General features: G+C 36.6%; 1 protein-coding gene across 4 annotated transcripts in view; it reads left to right on the forward strand.

Moving 5' to 3' along the window:
- Positions 1-15,540, forward strand: part of MYO16 (myosin XVI) — a 711,002-nt gene that overhangs the window by 296,629 nt on the left and 398,833 nt on the right. For all 4 annotated transcript variants that reach the window (XR_008538898.2, XM_054665553.2, XM_054665554.2 and 1 more), the window contains exons 6-7: positions 1,096-1,220; positions 13,920-14,045. Coding sequence is in view for 3 of the 4 variants with exons in the window: in XM_054665553.2 (XP_054521528.2) it covers positions 1,096-1,220; positions 13,920-14,045 (251 nt within the window). In the remaining variant the exon portion in view is untranslated. The remainder of the gene's footprint in view (positions 1-1,095; positions 1,221-13,919; positions 14,046-15,540) is intronic.

Consider the following 15,540-nt stretch of genomic DNA (forward strand, 5'->3'; position numbering starts at 1 on the left):
CAAAACTAAAAAGTTAACATTGGGACAATATTAACTGTACTAAACTACAGGCTTTATTCATAGTTTTCCAGTTTTTATACTAATGTCTTTTTTTTTTTTTTTTTGAAATGGAGTTTTGCTCTTGGTGCCCAGGCTGGAGTGCAGTGGTGCAATCTTGGCTCACTGCAACCTCCGCCTCCTGGGTTCAGGCAATTCTTCTGCCTCAGCCTCTCAAGTAGCTGGGATTATAGGCACTTGCCACCACAACCAGCTAATTTTTGTACTTTTATTAGAGATGGGTTTTGCTATGTTGGCCAGGCTGGTTTTCAGCTCTTGCCCTCAGGTGATCTGCCCACCTTGGCCTCCTAAAATGCTGGGATTACAGGTGTGACCCACAGTGCCCAGCCTAAAGTCTTTTCTTCTATTCCAGGATACTAGATTGCTTTTAGGAGCAACTATTTTGGCCAGAAAAATCATAGAGATCAAAAACTGTATCTTTGTTATTTGTTTCCATTTAAGTACTTTAAAATACTTTGAGTAATGTATGTTGATGATTTATACTAAAACAGATATTAATTGAAACCTGCCATTATAAGGCATCATATCATACTTTAGAACATAACATCCCAGCACTTTGGGAAGCCAAGGTGGGAGGATCACGAGGTCAGGATATCGAGACCATCCTGGCTAACACCGTGAAACCCCATCTCTACTAAAAATACAAAAAAAAATTACCCGGGCGCAGTGGCAGGCGCCTGTAGTCCCAGCTACTCAGGAGGCTGAGGCAGGAGAATGGCGTGAACCCGGGAGGTGGAGCTTGCGGTGAGCAGAGATCGTGCCACTGCACTCCAGCCTGGGCTACAGAGCAAGACTCTGTCTCAAAAAAAAAACAAAACAAAAAAAAAACACAACAAGAGATAATTTTATATTTTTTAAAGACTATAGTTGGAAATAGAATATGTACAAAGATAAACAATTCTTTGAATGAGTGCTCAAAGTGGAAGAGGAGCTTCAAAGAAAAACACATTGAAAGAATAGATTATAAAGCTAGGCTTTGACCCCCAGGAACTGAGAAGTATCTCTCCATTCTGGTTGAAAGGCTCTTTCTCCCCACAGGAGTGGATTTGACCTCACTGCGCCAGATGAAGCTTCAGAGACCAATGAGTATGTTAACAGATGTCAAACACTTCTTATCATCTGGAGGAAATGTCAATGAGAAAAACGATGAAGGAGTAACCCTGGTAAGTTCATATATTTGACTCAGAAACCATTTGAATAGAGAATTTAAGTTGATCTATAAAACATAGAATTCATTACAATTAACCTTTAAATAATTGTTGTGATCATAAAGTAATACATGTCAATTGTAGAAGTTTTGGAAAACACCTAAGTAGGCAAAGAAGAAAATGCAGACCCAGCAGTCCCATTATTGGGTGTCTACCCAAGGAATATATATCATTCTACCATAGACACATGCATGCATATGTTCATGCCAGTGCCGTTTATAATAGCAAAGGCATGGAATCAACCTAGATGTCCGTCAAGGCGGACTGGATAAAGAAAACATCATCCATATACACCATGGAATACTACACAGCTGTGAAAAGAACAAAACCATGTCCTTCATAGCCACATGGATGCAGCTGAAGGCCATTACCTAAGAGAATTACCATAAGAACAGAAAACCAAATATCACATTTTCTTACTCATAAGTGGGAGCTAAACACTGAGTCCACATGGACACAAAGAAGGAGACGAGACACCAGGGCCCACTTAAGGGTGGAGGGTGGGAGGAGGGTGAGAATGACAAACCCCCTAAGGGGTACTATGCTTGTTACCTGCGTAATGAAATAATCTGTACATCAAGCCCCTAAAACACACAATTTACCCATGTAACAACATACACCTGTATCCCACTGATCCTAAAATAAAAGTTGGAAGGAAAAAATGTAAAATGCTTATGCCACTACCCAATATCTCTAGGTTGATATATTTTCTTCAAGCCTTCCTCCTATGTATGTTTTTCCTAAGAATTTAAAATAATTTTTATGCAGTACTTAGTCCATGTAGTTTTTGAAATGTAACTTATAGGAGCATGCTTTCATTTTAGTGTTCAGTAAAACAAACTATGGATGACTTTGGTGAGTGAATTTCTAAATTCAAGCAAACTCCTGTCATTACTTTTTATTGCTCTCAAGCACTGTTGCAGCAAATTATTAAAAGATCAACAAAATTTGGATTAATTTGTATATATTTGATGTCTAATCACCGAAATAAGAGCATTTTGCCCTACTGACCCATAAAACTTACCTGGGTTAGTGTGAGTTAAAATTAATAATGACAGAAAGAAATGTAAGACCCAGGGGAAAAAAATTTGAGAGAAAGTAAACTAGAATAGGAGAAGGGAATTTGGAGTTCTGAAGTGTGAATTGAATTGAAATGCTTCAAATCAGTGATTCATTTCTCCCATGAAAAAAATATGGTGTGAGGTTGAAGGCAGTTGATAAGGAAAGTGATTTAACTAAATAGGTAAAAGTTTTGTTGTCTGAAAAGTTTCCTTGAGTAATAAATGTAAATATATTTTTACATTTATTAAATTTTTGCATTTATTAAGTGCCTGTGACCTCTAGATGGTCACATTCTAAAAATGTGTTGTTTTCTTATGACTTAGAGTTACGTTGTTATAGTCTCCTAAAGTTTATAAATTTATAAATATTTATTCTGGAAGATAAAATTTAGAAAAGTCTAACTTTAAAATGTTATAGTTGTATAGGCTTCTAAAATTTCCCTTTTCTTACTTTCTTTTGTTTTTTTAAATGGAATCTTTCCCTGTCACCCAGGCTGGAGTGCAATGGCATGGTCTTGGCTCACTGCAACCTCCACCTCCCAGGTTCAAGTGATTCTCGTGTCCAAGTGATTTTCCTACCTCAGCCTCCCGAGTAGCTGGGACTACAGGTGCATGTCACCATGCCCAGCTAATTTTTTGTATTTTTATTAGAGACGGGGTTTCACCATGTTAGCCAGGCTGGTCTCGATCTCCTGACCTCGTGATCCGCCCGCCTTGGCCTCCCAAAGTGCTGGGATTACAGGTGTGAGTTACCGCGCCTGGCCAGCTTCTAAAATTTTTAAATTATACTTTCCTAAATTTTGTCTTCCAAAATCGATATTTATAAATTTGTAAACTTTAGAAGACTATAACAATGTAACTCTGTCATAAGAAAAGAAAGCAAAGCATATTTAGAGTGTTTTGAAAAATAACACATTCAAATGGCAAAAGCATTCTAAATTAATGAAGAAATATAATTGGCCACATGCTATGAACAAAATAATAGTGACCAAAATTCTTTTGTCATGGATCCACATTTCAGTTGGGAAAGTGGGTAATATACACTATAAATAAGCTAAATATATAGTATCCTAGTAATAAATGCAAGGGAAAAAACAACACAGGGACATGTTGGTCATATTGTTGCCATTTTGGATAGATAGAGAGGAAAGATCTAACCAACAAGGGTGTTTTGAATAATGACTTCAAAGAAGAGACAGCACAGTGGGGCTGTGAAGGGAAAGCATTCCAGGCTGAGAGTCAGAAGTGCAAACCACAAACTCCTACAGTGTCAGGGGCGAGTGTGGTGTGCTTGGGAAACAGCAAGGAGCCCATATGGCTGAAGCAGTGTCAGCAGGGAGGGAGAGGCACTGGGACCAGATCACACAAGCTTTTATGGGCCTATATGAGGACCACGGCTATGACTCTGCATGGGATGGGAAGACAGTGGGAAGTTCAGAAGAGAGGAGGGGCATGAGCCTGCTCTGTTTTAAAAGGATCACCTACCCTGGCTGTCGTGATAAGAACTGACTGAACAGGAAACAACAAGTGCTGGAGAGGATGTGGAGAAATAGGAACACTTTTACACTGTTGGTGGGACTATAAACTAGTTCAACCATTGTGGAAGTCAGTGTGGTGATTCCTCAGGGATCTAGAACTACAAATACCATTTGACCCAGTCATCCCATTACTGGGTATATACCCAAAGGATTATAAATCATGCTGCTATAAAGACACATGCACACGTATGTTTATTGTGGCACTATTCACAATAGCAAAGACTTGGAACCAACCCAAATATCCAACAATGATAGACTGGATTAAGAAAATGTGGCACATGTACACCATGGAATACTATGCAGCCATAAAAAATGATGAGTTCATGTCCTTTGTAGGGACATGGATGAAGCTGGAAACCATCATTTTCAGCAAACTATCGTAAGGACAAAAAACCAAACACCACATGTTCTCACTCATAGGTGGGAATTGAATAATGAGAACACATGGACACAGGAAGGGGAACATCACACACTGGGGCCTGTTGTGGGGTGGGGGGAGGGGGGAGGGATAGCATTAGGAGATATACCTAATGTTAAATGACGAGTTAATGGGTGCAGCACACCAACATGGCACATGTATATATACATGTAACAAACCTGCACGTTGTGTACATGTACCCTAAAACTTAAAGTATAATTTAAAAAAATTAAAATTAAAATTAAAATTAAAAACTGACTGAAAAGGACAGGGGTAAACCTGAGAGTTTGTTTAGGAGGCTTTTCCAGTAATCTAGGCAATCAGTAATGTGGCTCAGACAACAGGGGTAGAATGGTAGTGCAATTGGACCTCCTAATAAATGTGTTGTGTGATTAGAATGACTCCAAGCATTTTTAGCTTAAACTACCAGTGTGATGGAGATGGCATCAAATGAGATGAGGCTGAAGAAGACACAAACCTAAAGCAGGAAAGATCACATCAGTTCTGGAGATATTAAGTTTGAAGTGTCTCTTAGCCATCTTAATGGAACTGTTGGATTTGTGGTTGGACATTGGAGTCTGGAACTCAGATCTCTAGATGAAAGAAAGAATTTGGGGAACATTAGCATATATGTGATGTTGAAAGCTTTGATACTGGATGAAGTCACTACTTGTATGCAGAAGGAAAGAAATTTGGGACCAAGCCATGGAGATGAAGAAGAGGAGGCTCCAGAAATGGGATGAGAAGGAGCAAGCACTGAGGAAGGAGGAAAACCAAGAGGACGAAATGTCCTCGGAACCAAGTGAAAACTTTGAGGAAGCAGGAGGAACGATAGACTACCAAATACTGCTGAGTGGTCAGTTAAATGGGAATTGTGAATTGGTTATTGGACTTAGTAACTAGGAGGTCATTGACTTTCTCTTGGAGGACAGTTTCAGTGGACTAGTAGGGTCAAAAATCTGATTGGAGTGAGTTATTTAATTAATTCATTTATTACACGTAATGAATTAATGCCTAACACATAATAGAAACGCAATAGAGCCTTTGTTTCTTTGTATGGTAGAATATATTACAACTTCATAGTTCTTTAAAAAAATACTGCTAAGTAAAAACAAAATGCATACTTCAACCACTGCTAAATAAAAGAGCATACACACTTCAGTAGAGAAGCGATTGAAGCAATCAATACAGAGCAATAAATAGCTATCATTTTCAATCATTTTGAATTTTTACTTTCCTTGTGACCTTCTTTTTATTGAACAGAGAGCATAAATATTGCAAATAATTGTTCTAAAATAACCAAATCTTGTGGTCATTATCTTTGAGCTTTTAACAAGAAAGTAACAATGAACAAAAGGCTAGGATGCTGTCCCTTGAAGATTACAGCATTTAACAGCCAGTGGTTTGGTTTGATTCACATGTCTGAATTGGTTAGTCTGTATATGTTAATGACTGTCATTTCCTTGTGTTTTCTGTTCTGTAAGGTATATAGTGTATGTATCTATTGTGGAGATAAGGAGAAGAAGACACTTTTGTTCAGATTGATTTCCATACCTGCGATGGAATGCCAGTTGTGGTTCAAAATTAGGCATACATTTTCACAGTGTTAAATTGTTATGTGCAAAAGAGAGGAAACTAACAACAAAAGGCTCAATGGGAATAAAATTCTAATAAGACGGGTTTGGAGTTGCCTTTACCTTCTTTATTAGAATTGCAACAAAATAACTAAATATAACATATCTCTTTTTAAAAGGGATCTTTTAGTTTACATTATCTTCTTGTTAAATAGGGGCCTCAGAAAATGATACAATTTTAATAAACACCATGTTACAGAGTATATGAAGGTGAATTCATCAGTTTGAGAATGTAGTCTTTGAAAATATTAATGCGATAACTGGCATATATATTATGAAGACATTGTTGTTTTATTATTTACTGTGTTAGCACATAATTTGATATATCACATCTGGCCCCAAGGCTTATTTATTTGGTTTGTTAGGAAAGAATTATTCAGGAGAGGCAAGTATCAGGCAATTTTATTTTTGTCACCTTTATTTCAGTAATGCTGGTTCATCCCTTACTTATGGATGGAGACAGCCATTGATTTTATGGTCATTTTTAAAGAATACAACTTCTGTGATCACTTTATGTCACAAACCAACCTTAAATTAAAGTGTCCAATCCCATATTATAATTAAAACTCTCAAGTCAGGAGTTGTAGAAGTTTTGTGCCATACTTCCCAGTGACCCTTGGGTGTAACCCATGGATCACCTTTCAAAATAATGTTTAAAATGCAATAAAAATGGTGCCTAGAAAACAAATTATGTTGAAATATAGTCATCATAATATTAAAAGTAAATGTGTGATATATAATGCATGTGCTTCTATGTCATTCCACTAAGCAACAGATCTAGTAATTACCATGATTTTAAGGTGGCATTGACCATGAATGCTATCTTGAGGTATTTGCTGCAACCGAAGAGTGATATGAAAATGTCAGGACTTTTATTGATGATGACATCACAGGTTTGCTTTTTGTGCTCATTGTTGAAGAATTTGCTAAACTTCAATTAAGGAGTCGAAGAAAATAGAGCTATTTTCTCACCCAAGTTTTCACCCCCACCCCCCGAATTTTATCCACAAATCCTGCAGAGGTCAGTGGGCCCAGGTGTTAAGGACTGTGAGTTTAGTTAAATGTTAAATCCATTCCCAACTTAGTGCTGTACCAGGTTGGGAAGTCCATAGAAGGGAAGGTGGACATGGGTTACTATTTTTCCTCTTGCCACTTTTCTTCATCCCTCACTCCTTTATTAAACTCCACTGAAGTTAAGAGGAAGAAGAAGGGAGGAGGGAGCAGATAGGGAAGAGGAGAGGCAACAAGAGCAAGGTTTTTAACTGAGCCTTCTTTAGATGGTATGTAGCTCTCTGACCAAGAATTTGAGTCTTTTTGTGAGAATTTGGGGGTGTTTTGGATCCCACCCGCCCGCCATCATCATGGGGAAGCCTTAGCCTGTACCAGGTCTGGGTGATGCGCTCTTCCAAATGGTCCTTTATGCTCACTCGGCTTTTGGGAATTTGAGGACACTCCAGATTTTCTCTGCTAAGCTGTGCTTGCTCCATGAGGCACCCCCTAAAATAGAACCAGAAATGACCACAGCTTCATGGGTAAACCAGCCCATCTCTTGCCGTTTACTTTGTGCATGCAAGAATCAAAACCAGTTTATTCTGTGTCCACCAAACTACTCACGATATGTAGCTTCTCAGAGTGGTCTCTACAGCCTCTCTTTGCCATAAAATTGGGAGGAACTCTCATCCACCTTGATACCTACACACAATGGGAAGGGAAAGTGGACTCCTAACACACTAAGAGTGCTCTTTAAAAATTGTTCAACACTTTTTCTCCTTTTGTCTTTAATTTCTGACCTAGTGTGCCCTCAGTCTCGAGGTAGAGTTCAAAAGTCATCTGAGCAGTTTTAGGGCAACTATTTTCCAATTTACATATATAGTCTCACTTTGGGATATGATTTATAGTATTTTCATACTTCTGTCAAAGCTGAGATAGTAAAAATCCTGTGTTAGTGTTATGATGAAATACATGAGGAAGACCTGAAATTATTGGTCAACAATCCTGACTGAACCTAAGAGGTATTTGAATGGTCCTCAAGATTAGTTTTCATTTCTTCGTAACATAGTTTTTATTAAAATATAGCATTAGCCTCAGCATGATCTTCTAGCTTCGGAGTGGCAGGGGTCACAAAGCTTCAGTAAGAACAGATCCAGTGGGAATATATCATAATATTTAACATTTTACATACAGATTAGTAAAAAATCAGATGCACAAATACAAGGGTAAGATAATTAAAAACAATTAACAGATATTTTCCAAGTTATACATGTGGAAAAGACTTAAGCCTCTGGCAAAGACCCTTACAATGTAAAAATATGAAAAAACACAGAAATGTTAATATCTTTGATTATGTCAGAAATTATAATTAACATTTTGCATTAAAGAGTGAGCAAAATTAAGGGGCAACAGGTAATTTGCTGAGACTAATATTTGCAACAGGTTTCCCAAAATTTTAATATCTTCAAAATATGCAGAGTTCATAGAAATTAATTTAAAAAACAACCTCTTACTAGAAAATAAACAATAACAAGAGTCAATTCACAAAAGAAAAATATCCAACTAGCCTATGTATATGAAATGAGGACCACTGTTGGGAATTAAGTAAATGCAAATTATTTGAAATCATTTTAGAAATAAATAATAGTGAAGATCAGAAAAGCTAAGGGTCTGTGCAAATAGATTCTTTCATACACTGCTGGACTGTAGGTAAATTGGTACATTCTAGAACTCTGCCTGGCAACATGCCACAGGAACTTGAAAAAATGCTCATTATTTTAGAATCAGGATGTATCAAAAGGAAATCACTACGGACATATATGATAATCACCAACAAAACATTTTTAAAATCAATATCAAAAATGGTAACTACATAAATATCCCACAATTAGGAATTAGCCCAGTCAATGAAAATGTGTCTGTATAATTGTATACTATGCTTTCCTAAAAATCTAGGGTTTAGAAGCCCAATAGCACCATGATGAAGAGGCCAGATAGACCCAAGTCGGTGCTCATCCTGGAAGGCTCCATCACTTCCAAGCTGTGACTTGTGCTGGCTCCTTAAACTCTGAGTTATCATCTTCTCATCTTTTAAACTGGAATAATAAGAGTGCCACATTATAAGATAACCAGGCCTGAGGAGACCGTGCATGTAAATCACTCAGCTTATTGTCTAGTTAGTACACAGTGAGCTCTCGATCAAAGTTAGCCTTTAAGTGATCCAAACATTCAACGGCATGGAAAATATTAACTGTATTTGAATAAAATAAATTGCTAGGTACACAGTGATTCTAATTTTATTTAATATTATTTTAAATTGACAAATAATACTTATATGCATTTATGGGGTACAGTGTGAATTTTCGATATATGTATACACTGTGAAATGATTAAATCACACTAAGTTAACCTATCCACCACTTTTCTTACCATTTTTGTGTGGAGACATTGGAAATGTATTCTTAGTTATTTTAACATGTATAATACATTTTTATTGACAATAGTCATCCTGCTTTGCGACAGATCTCAAAACATATTTCTCCTGTCTAGTTGAAACTTCGAACCCTTCGACCAACAACTCTTCATTTTCTCTCTTCCCCTCCCCGAGTCCCTGGCAACCATCATTCTTCCCTCTACTTTTATGACTTTTACTGATTTAGATTTCACTTAGAAGCGAGATCATGCAGTATTTGTCTTTCTGTGCATGACTTATTTCACTTAACATAATGTCCTTCAGTTTCATCCACGTTGTTGCAAATGACAGGGTTTCTTTCTTTTTTAAGGGTGACTAGTATTCCATTATGTGTATATACTACATTTTCTTCACGTATTTACCTGTTGATGAACAGTGAACTTGGCTATTATGAATAGTGCTGCAGTGAGCATGGGAGTATGAATATCCCTATGACATAGCGACTTCCATTCCTTAGGTTATATACCAGAGTGGGGTTTCTGGATCATAAGGTAGCTGTATTTTTAGTTTTTTGAGGAATATCTATACCATTTTCCATAATGGCTGTGCTAACTTACATTTCTACCAGTAACATACAGATATTCCCCTTTCTCTGTGTCCTTGCCAACACTTACTTGTCATCTTTTTGAACAGCCATCCAAACAGGTATGTGGTGATATTTCATTGTAGTTTTAATTTGCAGCTCCCTAATGATTAGTAATGCTGAGCATTTTTTCTGGAGCCCATTAGCCAATTGTATATCTTCTTTTGATAAATGTCTGTTCAAGTCCTTTGGCCATTTTTAAATTGGGTTATTTGTTTTCTTGTTATTCAGCTGTTTGAGGGGCCTACTTTTATCAAGGGAGTGGCATCGTTAAATAGAAATAAATGACCAGAATCTGAGAAGCGAAGCATTTATCTAGAAAGTCCAATTGTCAGTATCTTTAGTGTCTTTTTATATTTTACATATCTTAAACTCTTAAAAATAAATATAAAGCAATTTAAAGTTAGAAAAACCTTTCTGGATTTTACCTGAATACATGCTTGAAAGGGCCCAAGAGTGTTTTGCTGTTGAAATCAGGCGGGGCCATCTTGGTATTCATCTGTGGACATTTGCTCTGTGCTGCCTTAAACCCTGTCCAGAGCAATTGATCCAGCTGAGAACCAACATTGAAAACAATGATAGTGCTACTTATTTTAATTTCTATAAATATTGGGTTGAGGTACTGTTTTTCAAATATTAGAACTATCTTTTATTTGGGAAAATGAAAATCTCAAACTTCAGAAATAATTGGTAGTCCATAGTATGTTTTCTAGCAATTAACACTATCAGTAAATGAAACGAACAGGCTGTCAAAGACTGAGATGCTGTAATATGAAATGGGCACAGTGTTGGGGGCTTTGACCGGATGCAATGAAAACTGATCCTTATATGGGATCATAAGAAGAGAAGATGTTCTAATGACCAAATGACCCTGTTGTCTGTTTTTACCCAGGCCTACATCACACTGGATATGTGTATGTTAGGGTGCAGTTTTACAGGAGATCCCTTGTAGAGTAGACTCAGACTCCCAAATGTGGAGCCTGGGATGCTCCTGTGCTTTCATAGCTGAAAAACACTAGGACTTGGTGATGGTTTTGCAAAGCATACCAGGAGGCAATATGCCACATTTACCAAACAAAACTGTGCGTGCACTGATGGAGAGGCATGGGAAAGCTGAAGCAAGCATATAGATATTGTGTATCATCCAGAGACTAAAATGTTAGTATAAAATTAGTATGTGGAAGGGTGAGGGACATAGAAGTGGTTTACAGAAATAAGAAAAAAATTATATTAACATACAAAAATGATGGTATGAATGCAAGATGTATTAGGAGCCTCAGTATGTTAGTGTTATCCTTGTGGCTTGACCTCACTGTGTGTCCACTCTTCTGTGCTATTTCAAATCTGAGTGCTGGAGGCTGCAGAGCGTGGCCTCGGATCTCAGTGACCATGCTTCTTCCTTGGGCCAGTTACCTAAACTCTAAACCACTGCTTCTCCATCTGCAAAATAAGGGCAACAATCATGTCACAGATGGTAAAGATGAGAAGAAATAACTCACGGCTTTTATACCTAATGTTTTAGAAGCCACTCTGACCACCTGTCCTGCTTTGTAGCTAGATAGGTGATTTCCAAATTGTAATTTTTCATGGGAACTGTGTTTGCTAATATGCTGCTGCTAGTTCACAGCAGAAATGATAACCACCTCTGTGTTTCTCACAAGGCCCTTAAAGTAGCAGGAGAGGAATGTTCTGAGACACCACAGGGATCAACACTGTTGCAGTTGGGCACCTGATATCCTGTAGTCATAGTCAGGACAAGTAGTAGGAGTATAAATTCCATTTCATAAATAGACATTTTTGTTGTTGTTGCTGTTGTTTTTAATCTTTTAACTCTAGGTCTAACATGTTCTTAGTGATGAGAAACTATATCCCACAGAGGCTAGCTGTTTGCTTATGGATTCAGAAGTTGATTGCCAGTAGACTCAAAATAATGCTCTTAACTCTTGCTATTGTATTATGATAATTGAAAAGTTGGTTATCTCATGTGATTAAGTAGAAGTATTCAATTAGGGTTTTCATTTGTTTGTTTATTTTGGTTTTGGGATTACCTAGAAGTAAACTTGCCAGCCTCCACAAAGGTCACTGGTAGTAACACTTTGGATAGAGTCTCTAGTGAGTGAGCCAGGACTTCTAGTCTTCCTTCCCAGCTGTGCTTGTGGTAACTGGCCCAGGGTTGGACTAAGTTCTAAATGGTGAGAGCCAATTTTTGCTGTATGGAAAGCAAATCTAATCCTGCAGGGATTGGCCCTGTGAACTTGACATCGTTAGTATCAATTGCTAACCAGAAAATGGATTCATTCTTGATTCCATTTGTAGACTCTGCTTTATGCTAAAAATTAGTATCTTCTGAGATTCAGATTATTGCATATAGCACAGAGTAACTGCCAATCATTTACTGATTATTCAAATAACGTAGAATCAATTTAGAAGCAGATGAATAGATCAATTCTCTAGGAGAGCAAGTAAGTAAAATTATATTTTCTAAAATACTTATGGATATATCATTTTGGGGACTGTTTCCTAGAATATTAATAAGATTAATTCTGTATGTAGCAAGCATGGGAAAATCTATGTGAAACAGTGTCTTCATTTAGATGGATGTATTTATTCTAATGTAGCTGAGTTACAAGAAATAAACATATATTTACACTCTGTAGATTGAAGAGCCTAATTAGGTCCAAGGCTATAAAAATAAATGTTTTTGTTAGATTTTATCAAAATGTACACATTGAATAAGGCTTTTTGACTTTAATTTTGTCTTTGTAATAAAAACACAATGGAACAGAGCTACAAAATTCCGTGCTATCAAACCTAGAAGATGGCATTGATTTTACTACTTTTAAGGGGTTTTTTTTCTTTCTTTTCTGATAGTTTCTTCTTCCTAATTCTTATGTTTATAAAATAAATCACGTAGTTGCTTAGTAATGTCATTTGAGTGTGATGATAGTTTATATAGAAATACAGGCTGCTACCTTAGAAACAGGAATTCCCTCACCTGAAAAATGTAAAAAATTCTCCAAACCCCGATCTCATCATTATTGTTCCAAAGGCCTTATTTCTAAACTTAAGATTCCATTAAAAAACTAATCTGGGGCTGGACGTGGTGGCTCATGCCTGTAACCCCAGCACTTTGGGAAGCCAAGCCAGATGGATTGCTTGACCCCAGGAGTTCAAGACTAGTCTAGGTAAAACACAACATGGTTAAAACTAGTCTCTACCAAAATAAATAAATAAATAAAATTAGCTGGGTTTAGTGGCATGTACCTGTATTCCCAGCTACTTAGTAGGGAGAGGTGGCAGGATCACTTGAGCCCTGGAGATTAAGGCTGCAGTAAGACATGATTCCACCACTGCACTCCAGCCTAGGTGACAGAGAGAGACCCTGTCTCAAAAATATAATTTAAAAAGAAACTAAAACTGGGAGAATGTTACAATGGTAGCTACACAATCATTTTTAAGCCGCCAGGATTAGTTAATCATTTTCAGTGTTTCTGTGCCTTTTACACATACAGAAGCATCACAATGACCACATTTCCTGTTTTTAGTTATTCTTTGAATCACTTTCTATAGCACCAATACAATGCCTGGAATATAGAGCTAATCAGCAAATATTTTACCTTTCGGCAAGAAGTGGTAAGCTTTGCAATTATTATATTCTGTATTTTAAAATATTCAGATTGCATTGAAATGGAACTCGGAGGGGGATGGGAGTTACATGAAAAAGTGCACACTATCAAAGTTGGAAGGAAAATTAATAAACATAAGCGTACTTTCAAAGACTGATAATTACACCCATTTATACCAAATAAATAAAATTGCATGTATGTTCTTTTGTTTTTATGGTCTCTGTATTTTAGATCCACCATTTCATTAAGTAGCTCTCTTTAAACCACTGAGTGAACTGCATGAATATCACTACTTTAAAAAAATGAATAATAAGATGTCTCTTCGCTGCAGTTACACATGGCGTGTGCGAGTGGCTACAAGGAGGTGGTGTCTCTTATCCTGGAACATGGTGGAGACCTCAACATAGTAGATGATCAGTACTGGACTCCCCTCCACTTGGCAGCCAAATATGGCCAGGTAGAGTGATTTGCTGAATTCTTTAAAAAATAATTTTATATAATTAATTAATAATTTCATATTCAATTTTGATTTGATTTTAAATTATGTACTAATCATTATTGTAATTTGACTTTTAATAGTGTCTTCTTACTGAACAAACATTTTTATGGTTAAGGGAAAATGCTTATACAAGAGCACACAAAAGCATGTTCCTTATGTATCTGAATATTGTAGTCAAGTCATTGAAGAAATAATCAAAATCTGTAAACATTTGTCATAATATGGAGTTAAAATGTTTTTCATATTATATAGACTTCATATGCTTGCAGTCTCATGAATCTGTAATAATTATGTGTTTTCTACGGCAAATATTTTATTCATGGCAAGAGTAGGAAAAGTAACTTAGATTTACACTATATGGAGATTTAAGTTAATGTGTTCATTTCAGAACATTACTTTGGGGTAACAATCACATCTAGTAAATTTGTAGTAAGTTAGATCTTTAAGAGACTAATCATTATGTAAAGTAATCTATCATAAATTTCAGTAGTGTAACTATCAAAAGAATGGAAAGAGTTTGCATTTCACGTATTTTAGAAAAAAATCATATTGCGTGGGGAAGTTCTTTCAAACAAACAAGAACATTGTTTGTTTTGACAGCACCTCCTGTAAAAAAAGATCCATTTATTCAATAAATATATTTAAGGATCTGCTAAATATCCCTGAATTGTGCTTCTATGGTGATTCAGTCTCCTTATTTGTTGCTGGTCTGTTCCAGCTTTTTATTTCTCCTTGATTGAGTCTTGATGGATTGTATGTTTTTAGGAATGTGTCAGTTTCTTCGAGGCTATCCCATTGGTTCAATATATTTGCTCATAATATTCCATCATGATGCTTTTAAATTTCTGAGCCGTCCATTGTACTGTCTCCTCCACCAGTTCTTTTTGAGTTGCTTGCTCTTCCCAGGGTTATTGTCATAATTAATGGGGAGGAGCAGAAAGAAAAGTCTAAGTTGGTGAATTTTAAAGCAGCTGTTTCTTCTTCTAAAAATACTAATTTCTTAAAGTCTTGTTAAGCTTGGTAAAGAATGATAAAAGAAAATTAATTTATTATTATTTTCACATGAAACCCACCTGAAAAGCAGGGAAATGAGTATATATTTCTGCAACTGTTCTATTATAAAGTGTCTATTGCAATCTTTGGCTCTGCATGTTGAGGGTGACTAAATGAAGTCAGTTTTTCCTGACTCATAAGGAGAATCTAGATATTTATTTTCCACCTCCTGGAAGCTGTAATGACCAAGGCAGAAAAAATTAGATTCTGATTAGAATCCAAAATTCTGATTAGAATCAGAAATTTTATCCCTCAAGCCATCAGATGAAGCTACTGACCTTTTTCTCGGAAATGCATAGACACAGAAAGTATCCCTACAATTTCAGAGGTTGAGTCCTCTATGAAAACTAGGCATAGACCTTCCAGAGGCCCATAAGAAACCTACAGAAATAGAAACTTC

Source organism: Pan troglodytes, chromosome 14 (assembly GCF_028858775.2).
Source record: "Pan troglodytes isolate AG18354 chromosome 14, NHGRI_mPanTro3-v2.0_pri, whole genome shotgun sequence".
NCBI classification, from domain to species: Eukaryota; Metazoa; Chordata; class Mammalia; order Primates; family Hominidae; genus Pan; species Pan troglodytes.